Here is an 11,207-nt window from a genome sequence, read left to right on the forward strand (position 1 = left end):
AAGGCAGAATGAATTTCATTTCCTCAGGCAATTTGATGCTCATGTTTTTGGGTAGCTGCTGTCCGCGCGCTGCGCGACTGGATGTATTTTGAATAACAGACTGACTTCTTCTTGCAGAAACGCTCCCTGTGGCAGTGATCATTGGCATCGCTGTGGGAGCCTTTGTGGCCTTCATTGTCCTCATGGGCACCATCGGAGCGTTCTGTTGCACCCGCTCACAGAGAAGTACGTCTCCCTGTCCTCGCCATCACACTCACATCAGCATGTGCTTCCCATCCTGACTGAAAATGTCCATTTGCTCAGACGTGAATCTTGTAGCGCGTTTCCGACTCTATTTTATCTGCCAGTCGACTGGTGTAGCTGGAAGTAGCGACATCTGATGAATGGCGTCCGTCCAGACTGTTTTCTTTGAGTGACTAACACTGTCAAGCGGATCTTCCAGGCTTTCAACTGAGATGCCGCAGGCAACGTGTCACGCAACAGGAAAACAGGGCGAGAATCACGCGATGAGGTTTCACTCGTGTTTAGCCGTCACTTGGTATTTATGGCACCTAGCATTGCCACGAGCTTCACTTACGTGTGCATGGCACATAATCTGCTCTGTATAGACCGTCTAAATTCAAGTAGCCATTAGAGCTCATGATTTTCAACCATGTCAACACTGAACACAAAAGTTCACTTGCAGATATTCAATCCAATCCTTACATGAGAGAAGTATGCCGTAATTTCTAGACTGCTACTTTTTTCTCACGGTCTGAACCCTGCTGCTGACACAACCCTGCAGCTAATATATGGGTTTTTACTGGCTGAAGTGCATCGTGCTGCCAAAATACTGAGTCTGGTCACATCAAAGCGATGACATCACAGGCGTGTTATTGACCTTAAAGCTCCGCCCTCAGAGCCGATCTCCTGGAGGGATCGCAGAGCAGCTGTGGTGTCGGAGCTTGGGACACATTTGGAGCAGTTTCATGTCAATAACAGATGTGAGGAGTCGATGATTCCAGTGTGTTTCATGAGTCCGTCTCCAGGCTGGAGCCTGTTTTCTAGTTTACAAGTGCATTTTGGAGCCTTTCTACGAAGCAGAGAGCACCACTGCACCCGCGGCTTATGGAGGAACAAGATCTGTTTTCCTTCTTACATTTAGTAAGCAGGGCTAATATTCCGCTGCACGCTATAGTCTAGAATTTACGGTAATTGCGATACCCATTTCTGCAGTGGTGTCTCGCACACCATAGCATTTTACTGATTTTAATATGCATCACTTTTAGCAATCGTGTTCGTGTGAGAGTTGGTCGACTAAACACACACACACACACAAAAAAAAACAGTTCCAAATAGCCATTCCAAGGTGCCAGTTTAGCTCTTACTGTTGTTCTCAGGTGGATGTCAGGAGATAACTTCTGCCTCAGCTCGCCTTGAAAGATGATTATTTAATGTGCCATAAATGATTTGTGGGAAAAAGTAGCTAAAACAAGATCACCTCTGGAGATGGACATTTTTGACCAGACGATCATTTCAGTGTGGCTACGTTCTTCCATCACGTTCGCAGCCAGCCACCCATGTAGCAAGTTAGCGACGGCTGACCAAAGTGTCCTACTGGTCCCTTCAGCATGTCTGTTGTCTGTACACTGCAGAGGAAGCGCACCTGGTTATGCCCTCACTGCCCGTCTCCATCTGTGCTCACCAGAGAGAACTTGCCAGCAAAATTAAAACAGAAAGTAAGACTTTGTTATCTGACAGTATCATTAGTATTGTCCCGGACATCTGCGGAAGTCTGTGCGAGACATATGCACGCAGAAAATAGCGTCATTTGTTGGTGATAATGAATACTGCTGTGGGCGGGGGGGGGTGTGTATATGCTGGCTCTGTCGCGTAGCTCTAATCTGAGTCTGTCAACATCAACCAAGTCGTGTTCCCTTAACCGTATTTGCCTTTCTGTCTCGCAGATCTCAAAGGCGTGGTGTCGGCAAAGAACGACATCCGCGTGGAGATCGTCCACAAAGACCACAACGCAGCAAGAGAGAACGAAGAGCACACCTCCATGAAGCAACTGATGGTGAGTGTGAGTGTCTCGCTTCAATACTTTCCTCCTCCTGCCTGTTTTTCCGATGCAAATCCCAGCAAAATAACACATTTGGATATTTCCCCGTCAACCTAAACTGACAGCTTCACAAAGGCCGTGGATTTTTACTGGCATGGCCGCTTGGTTTAATCACTGCATGAGGCACAGAAGCGTATGAATATGGGATGCTGTCAATTGACAGGGGCTATATTTGTCATTATGATGCAGGCCCCAATATATTGTTACTATGGAGATGCTGATGCATCCTGGCTAATCCTACAGTGGGTGTACTTGTGTATCAACTTGCCTGGAGACACATTACGACAGTTTTCTTTTTGGAGCTGCACCAGTGTGATCATGCACTTCGCCGCAGGGCTGGGTTATTTGTGGTAAAAGGTTTCAGATTACCATTTTTTCATTATACTAGTATGTCTTGGAGCCAGGAAATGAGCTTGGCTAGCTTACAAATCTGCATTTTGTCAAGCTAAAGACTTCCACAGATGCATTATTAATGTTGGCTGCCAGCACCGAGCGAAGGTGAAATACGTCTGACTGATATTTTTAAAAGGAGTGATAAAAGCGAAACGTTTCCATCGAAGATATCTACTCTGAACATGAGGTTTGTAAGCTAAGACTTTTTTTTTTTTTTCTCCTTGATTCTTAAGCAGGTTGAACGGGGAGAGTTCCAACAGGAGTCTGTTCTCAAGCAGCTGGAGGTTTTGCAAGAGGAGGAGAAAGAATACCAGCACATTAAGGTAGGATTCATGAGCAGTAGCAGCGTTGAAGACAGCAGCCGGGTAGAAGAGGTGCACCGAGAAATGCCTGTGGGGCAAAACGGTCGGTCGCTGTGGGTCCAAAATAGCAGGAATGCGTTGGTCCTGCTTTACTCTTCATTTCCATGGATGAGTTCCTGAGGCGAAATGACTCCACCAGGTCTAATTCTATCAATTAATCTCTCATCAAAGGTGGTTGAAGAAATTAGAGGCGTATTGCCCCTGGAGCTCAGTCTTTATGTGTCCCATTAAGTACTTGTTGATGTGTTGGCGGCTTATTTACTGGATTCATCCCATGTGGCTACCATTTCTTCCCCTTTTGCTCCCCAGATTTTTGACTGGTTTGCGCCGTAGAATTTAGAGATCATGCACTCTGTGTTGCATGTTTCTTTTTTAATAATAAAACACCATTTTTTTAAAGATTTTTTTTTTTATAGACTAAAAAAAATAGAGTATAGATGTGCGTCTTTATGAGTGAGGTCCTTCATCCTTGAACACCTCCACCAATTTAGAGGGGTGCTGGCACCACATTCAGTCTCTTGCCACCCAGAGACCATATAATAGATATGAGAGCCGGGACTTCAACATGCAAATTTTGACGAATTAGAGTCCACAATATAAAGATGCAAATCACCAATGAATCACGTACAAACTTTCTTTCACAGAGAACATTCTTTGGTCACCAATTCCATGTGCACCACATGATACAATGCGATGTCTTGACTAGTGATGGGCGGATGAGGCTTCATGAAACAGTGGCCTTTTTTCAGTAGGTGGCGCTGTGTTTAAATAAAAAAAAAAAAAAAATAGTGGGCACTAATCTTTCATAAAGTCTCGTGAGTCCATCGGTAGTCAAAACCAAAACATCCATGATGAAGGAGAGTCAATGAGAGTGTGATGATGGATGGAAAAAAAATATTTTTAATATTAATAAAGTTAGAAAAATGGGATGGAAGATCTAAGTACTAAGAAAAACGTTTCCATCCTTGACTATACTGATGATATTTTTTCTCTTTGTCTGGAAAAATACTTAATCTAATGACAGCAGATGGCGGGGGTTTAGTCTCTGTGTGACATATATAGACATGGTATGGAATTATAAGACAATGAAAGTTCACTTTGAGCAGATCAAAGCTGTGTTCTGGGGCACAACCTGACAATGGGGCAGTTCAAAAAAAGACCTTGTATTACAGCTACTTCGAGAGCAGCAAATATCTATTCCAGGTTGTTGGTGCTGGCACTGGAACACAAGACTTGTGGTTGTGTTTGCTGACTCACCTGTGTTTACACGGGGCCATTTCCCTGCCGTTCTTAATGGCAACTGAAGCGTGGACAAAGGCCAGCAGCAGACAAAGTCCCGCTCCGCTCGGCCATAATGAGGCTCTTCAAACATTCACCCAATATGCCTGTCCCTGGTCTGGGACTTGATTCTCTGTTTGTTGTGCTTGACATTCACAATTATTTATATTAGGGCGGCGGAACGCAGGCGTGCCGCTGACTGGGCCCTGGCAACAACAGCACACGCACGCCCGCTGGAATTTCACTCAGCCCGAGCTTTGTGGTCCAATTAGAGCCGGGATGTGAGCCAAACCACATGACATTTCCCATGTCAAAATAGTTCATTAGTGGGGAACATGGTTTAAGGTGAAAGGGCAAAGTGAGAAGCGCGTCAGCAGCACTCATGAATACGGTGAGTTCACCTGGGTAAACAGTGTGGTCAGTGTAAACAGGCTGCTCACCTCAAATGCATTGAGATACTCACTCAACCGAAATACGTGACGGTGCATATGAAGGTGGGCGGAGCTTTCACTTCAGTGGTCACTTCAGATCGCGAGGCAGCCATGCTGCTTGGATGAGTCAACCTGACCGCTCGAGGCATGTCATGCTGAGGCTTGGACCGTCAAAGTTTCAGACAAGCCCTTCAAGATGACAGCATGAACGTGGAGTTGTTTCTATCTTAGCTAAACAGAACGCTTTATCAAATGGATTTATTCATGAATGAATGATTCATTACGTATGGGAAAAGTTTGCGCTCATGTTTAAAGTCAATTGGTCAATGGCTCTTACTTCTATCACACTTTGCTCTAAGTCACCCATTCACACACAAGTATGTAAGGAGTTGCTCTCAGTGACTGATGTGCGACTACCGCAGATGACGCACCGTAGTTCTAGACGCTAAGTGGGCCCTTTCCCTGTGTTAAAATGAGTCTTTGGTGTTAGCAAGACTAGACTCTCTTTCAGTGTTAAACAAAACTTTTCCTAAATTATCACTGACTCGGTAAATACAAACAATTTATTGTACAATTCATGACTATGTGACATTTTGTTACTGGACAAAAACACACTTTAAAAGAGGACAGTGTCTATACAAATGTAGATGACTCAGTTATTCTTGTTAATCTCTATTTATTTTGTTCTCGTCAGGACCCAACTAATGGCTACTACAGTGTAAACACCTTCCAGGAGCACCACACCCCCACCATCGCGGGTACTCAGAGCACGGAGGCCAGGAACCCCACAAACACTGGCACCCTGGGAAAACAGCGGGTCCCCACAGGCATGTCCTTCACCAACATCTACTCCACCCTGGGAGCGGGTCCCAACCGCCTGTATGACTACAGCCAGCGCTTTGTGCTGGGCATGGGCAGCAGCTCCATCGAGCTGTGCGAGCGCGAGTTCCAGCGCGGCTCGTTGAGCGACTCCAGCTCCTTCATCGACACGCAGTGTGACAGCAGCGTCAGCAGCTACAGCAAGCCAGACGGCTACGTGCAGTTTGACAAAGACAGCAAGGCGTCCGCTTCGTCTTCGTCCCACTACTCTCAGTCCTCCTCGCAGAACTCGGACCTCACCCGGCCCCTTCAGAAGCGCATGCAGACCCACGTCTGACAAGGTGCCGCGCGTTGAGGCCCAGGGTTGTTGAACTGTGAAGGACGCACCTGCCTGGATCTCTGGAAGCGGCCGCACCACATGACTTCAGACTCGTCCCAAACGTGGATGGAGAAGCCTTACTTCCTCCACGCCTGCTCATCGATCGCACCGTCGCGGCCGGCCAGCTCACTGCCATGGGATTATTTGGACTTGGACGTGCAGGCTGGACGCGATCGTCAGCCCCCGTGGTGAAGCCAGATCTGAGCCTCGGAGGTTATTGGCCGACGGAGTCAAACGGCACTAAAGGCAAACTCATCAGTGCTCAACAAAAGGCTGTTCTCTTGGAGCGCAGGAATCGAATGTGCACATTTGTCTCAGCTGAAATCTACTTTTTTTTTCTTTTTTATTTACAACGTTGACCTTGGTTTGGTGAAACTTCTCTGCTGTGTAGAAACTAAAGACTAACTTCTCCATGTGCCCACAGACATTTGGGGCGTTTAGAGGAACTGCTGTCAGTGCCCCACCCGCCCCCCTCCCCCGGCTCTCTGCGCTACAGAGCCGAGCAGATGAAGAAGGGCTGAGATCTCATTTGAAATCCCAAGTCATTATTTTTACTCTGACACTGGGCGATGAAACAACAGCAGTGTACATATGTGAGTGTCATTTGTTTTCGAACGTCTGACTCTGGTTTCACACGCGGCTGAATCTTGATGAGATACGACATGAGCACTTCGTATTGTCCACAAACCCGATCAACTTCTGCCTCCAGGGTTCCTTCACACACTGTCAATAACAACATTGACTAAGCCAAGGTAGACGCACGCCATCAGCTCTTTAGCGGGCGGCTTCCTCCCTGGTGTTTCGCAGCTCCGAGGCATGCGGCGGGGAAAAGTCCATAAACAGCGTCGGCACTGGCTGACGCCACAGAACATCAGCCATATACTGAGGATCAAATGTAAACTTCATATTCTGATGGCGCTCTTTAGCGCGTGATAACGTTGCGACAGATGGCGCCGAGGCTTTGTGCATCTGGACTGTTTACCTTCCTGTCATCCTGTTGGTCATGACGGGAGGTGAGAGGCAAAGAAAAAAGTTGCTCTGCAGATTTGTTTATCTTTTGCTACTGTGGAGCCGCTTGGTAGAACGCCAAGTTATTTAAGTGCATCTTTGGATTTTGCTCAGTTTTGCACTGTACGTACATGCTGTATATGATGTTTGGTTTATTATTTAACCACTTCCTGCATATATGTTTGGATAGTAGAGAGAGAGAGAGAGAGTGACTTGCGTCTTAGATCGCAGGACGTGTCATTGGCCGCACCACTGAACTTCAGTGAAATCTATCAGTTGCCACTTTATGTTCTGCTGAGACGGTGACCAAGTATTTGTCATCAAATATTCCTTTGTTTCACCTACATTGACTTGTATTTGCTGTCAAAGGTGAAGAGGCTGATTTGCAGGCAGTACTAAAACATCCAAACAAATATTTTCACGCAAGCTATTTCGGGGTACTTTAGCGATTTGGGACATTTTGATGTATGAAACTTTTGCATAAAGAAGTTTCAGTTGAGCACATTCCGACGGTTCCTGCACACGACTTTACTTGCTCAACTGTGAAGACCTTTGCGCGGGGTGGTTGTTGCGGATGGGCACATGAGGCCTCATGAAACAGTGTCCTCATTTTTCACCAGGTGGCGCTCTCTGCGCATGTTGAACATGTTTTGAACAATCACTTTAATGGGTCCTCACATCATTCCTAAACCAAGAGCGCCACCTGCTGAGCTCTGATAATAAAGACACTGCTTCATGAAGCCTCAGCAGCCCATCACTATTGGTAGTGCCAAATCCTGTTTCGTCCACTTGTGTCTCTTGAAACTCGTCATGTTGCAAACCGTGCAACACAGATTCAGTCTTTGTGAGTCACCTGCAATTTACGGTCCAGTCCAAACCTCTTTGTAGAACATGCAATTTAGTACAAGCAAGTCAGCCGCTAAATGTGTTACCTCAGCCTCAGTAGCGTTCCTCCCACTGTTTTTGCCTCCAGATGATTTGTTCTGAGTTATGATTGAAGTCATGTGACGTCTTGGTCGTACAATCAGGAACCACATTGATGGAGCAAATCCAACAAGTACGTTTGAGAATACAACAATCGGTGTATGGTCAGAGGACGGATTTGTTGAAAATTGGGCTGGAATACATCAGTGATGGGCTGATGGGGCTTCATGAAACAGTGTCCTTATTTTTAGAGCTCAGCAGGTGGCGCTGTTGGCTTAAAAATGAGGTGAGTTTTCATTGAAATGGCTGTTCAAATCCCAAAATCTTTGAGCAGAGTGCGCCATCTAGTGGAGTCTGAGAATGAGGACACTGTTTCATGAAGCCTTACTGGCCTATCACTAGAATTAGCGTCAGTTCTCCATTGACTCCATTGCCAAACGTGTGATTCACGTGTTGAAAAACACATTTTAATGTGCCATGACAAGTCAGAAACCTTTGCGTTCCAATTGCACTGCAGTATATAAAGGAGAGGAGAGTGTCCCTATCAAACGCAAGCAAGTCCAGACGCAGCATTTCAAACGGAAGTTGTTTTCCTAAGCACTTTACATGTGATTAGAGCTGACACAATTGAACAGAGCTTTCCACTGGAGTGTCAGTGGTGCAGTCTCTAATTTAACAAATGGATTGGTGCCCATTGTACAGCTTAAGAGACAGCTCTGTTTCAACACTGATAATCCAGCTTGGCACTTAGCAGACTGTAAATAAATCTCTGTTGCGTCTTCCCCCCTGTAATATGATTTTTCCAGGATTTTCTTTCTTCTCAGTCAGATTTATTTTTTTGTGATTGAGACCAATGAATTCCCACGCACCACAACTGTACAGACAATCGCTCTACTTGGCTCCACAAAGGAACATCCATAATTCATCTGACAAAGCCTATTATGATCAGAGTTTTCGCCTCGCCAATGTTCCACCAAGATTTAAGGCGAATCATTTTGAGCCGTGCGCATACGGAATTCCTGTATGACGAGCGTCAATCTTGCGCCTCACCTCAAAAGGGTGAATTTATTTTCATCCTGCACAACCAATGATTCTTTTTTTCATCATCTTCCTCCTTCATGTTTGGTTTTTAAATAATGAGTGAATACTGGTGTGGCTGAGATGTGTATTACTGGCGCTGGAAATGGCCTCCTTTGCACCATAAGTGACTCGCTGGACGCCTCAGTGGTTCACATTTGGTCATTTTGATTCTTTACTCTATTGAATTTTCTCTTTTTTATTGGAAAGTTGTCATTTTTTAGGTACTAATCACATTACATTTACTTTTTGTTCTTATATTTGACAACAAAAACATTTTTCTACTTTCACTGCAATGGTTGCTTGATATCCTTAAAAAAAAAAAAAGAAACATTGCTCAAAATCCATTGAGATTATGTGTTGTTTGCTTTATCTTTTCAACATGTTTTGGGCTTAAATGTAGACTAAATTGCTCAGTAAACGTCGCCACAATTGAAACAGTCACTCCAGTCATGTTGACTGGAGTTTAAAATTAAAGATCTGGCATCACAAGATCGTGTCCCATTTTGAAAATGCAAAAATAAGCATTTGTCTGGAAAAAACAAATAAATAGCCAAAAGACCCAGATTCGCTCCTCCAGTTCCTCCCCCGCAGTGATCCAAATATAATTCATCTTCTCAGTCCAGAGAATCTGCTTCCCGCATGGGAGAGAGATAAATATTTGATAGGCCAACCTTCTGTCCCACAATGGCAGCCGCCACTGTGGGCTCCGCTGAACCCAGCAATGTGAGTGCCATGTACAACGTTGGGAATCAAAGTGCCACGTGGGGTCAAACTGCGCCCTGCTCACCTGTCCACCACTCTCTGGCAGTGGTTGTTTACCTGGACGCAAGCGCCACTCCGCTGCCAGGGCACGGCAGATGAATAAACAGTGTTGCTGTCTGTTCCCAACGAAAAAAAAAAAAAAGAGCGACTGTGGATGCAGTTCCATGTATTATTGAGAGACTCTAAAGACTCATCCACTGAAGGGCAGACCTCTGTTTTTCTCCCGAGATTCTTTGTTTGTCCATGCCGTACTGCTCATGCAAGAAGCCATGTCGCGATGCCATGCAAGCTGGATGTGAAGGTGTCATGTCTCTCTCCGTTCATGTCTGTGCCGTCTATGTTTTGATAACATGCCATGGCAGACGGGGACGCGAGCCATGGCCACCAAGGCTGAGTCAGAGATTCTTACATGTGTGCTTCCACACAAAAGACTCGGCTCTTCTCTCTCTGTACGCTCTGTTGTCTTAATTCCAAACGTTGCGGTCGGTGAGAACTATTTACTGTGATCGAGATGGACGTTTTAAAACTTTGTACAAAATCATGCACATCATTGTAATAAAAAGCCATCATGTAAAATCTTCCAGACGAACAGCAACACACCGACTTGGGAGGGAACAGGTTGTAATTTAACTGTGCTGGTTTGTGAATCGACCATGATTTTACTCTGTATATTTGGAGAATAAAAACATTGTTTGACTTTGACATGTGAGGGTATGTTGTCCAACGTGCCATGCCTTTTCAGTTTTATTGAAGAATTGAATACAAACAATGACACAATTCATATTATTATTATGATGATTATTATTAGGGGATAAAGTGTTCAGTTTTGAAAGGACATTTTTGTAGAATGTTGTTGAATTCCAGTTCAACTTTATGACGACGGCTCAGAGGTTTGATCTTCATGCCACTCTTTTGAACGGTCAGTAAAGAACTTGACAAGACTTTCAAAAGGTCTTGAAAGTGAGTTACTCCATGCACGGAGACTTGCCAAGAGGTCTGCACGCTGCTCACTGTAAAAGCGCCAGTCGAGCTGCACAGTGGAGGGAGTCAGCTTTCAATATCACGTTTTGAATGTATGAATGCAACATGCAATGACGCGCTCAGCAGCTGGCGAGACACATGACTTGACTATGGACCACTACCTCACAGACTCACATTAACAAGAGATGCATGTTGATATGAACTTTCCTCTTTTACCGATCCAGCAAGGTTAACATGCAAACACAAGCAGTGACAGCTCCAATCTTTCCCAAGAGCACTCCTATGCTGAGCAGTACCACCAGCTGCCAGGTGGGGCAGTGTTGCTGTGACTACCCAATACGCAGCTCTAATGAGACACGAAGAAGGCGTAACTATGGTGGAAACTCTCCATGGCGATATATTTACCAGCCTCACCGAACCACCGCCTCCTACAACGCTGCCGGCGTTACCTCTTTTGTGTAAGAGCCACATGATCAATACTGACTCCACAGTCGCCAAGTTGATTTTGGACTTGTTGTCATGAACCTTGGACTCTGGGTTGGTCCCCCAGGTGGGTACATTGGTGAAAAGCATCATAAAGAACACGTGGGAGCCTCTTTGAAAAGGACAGGGATGTTTTCGTGGGCCAAAACCTAAACAGCTTCAGATCAGGGACAATTGTCACATACAGTCGACGTGACAATTGTGAA

General features: G+C 45.3%; 1 protein-coding gene across 15 annotated transcripts in view; it reads left to right on the top strand.

The window, feature by feature from the left end:
- Window positions 1-10,391, top strand: part of kirrel3b (kirre like nephrin family adhesion molecule 3b) — a 142,584-nt gene extending 132,193 nt beyond the window's left edge. For 2 of the 15 annotated variants that reach the window (XM_053873595.1, XM_053873600.1), the window contains exons 13-17: window positions 118-225; window positions 1,635-1,718; window positions 1,947-2,062; window positions 2,728-2,817; window positions 5,260-10,391. In XM_053873595.1, the coding sequence (XP_053729570.1) occupies window positions 118-225; window positions 1,635-1,718; window positions 1,947-2,062; window positions 2,728-2,817; window positions 5,260-5,721 (860 nt within the window). In that variant the 3' untranslated portion in view covers window positions 5,722-10,391. The remainder of the gene's footprint in view (window positions 1-117; window positions 226-1,634; window positions 1,719-1,946; window positions 2,063-2,727; window positions 2,818-5,259) is intronic. The other 13 variants (XM_053873610.1, XM_053873603.1, XM_053873604.1 and 10 more) reach the window with 11 other exon arrangements.
- Window positions 10,392-11,207: the final 816 nt, after the last annotated feature.

This window comes from Synchiropus splendidus, chromosome 8 (genome assembly GCF_027744825.2).
Source record: "Synchiropus splendidus isolate RoL2022-P1 chromosome 8, RoL_Sspl_1.0, whole genome shotgun sequence".
NCBI lineage: Eukaryota > Metazoa > Chordata > Actinopteri > Syngnathiformes > Callionymidae > Synchiropus > Synchiropus splendidus.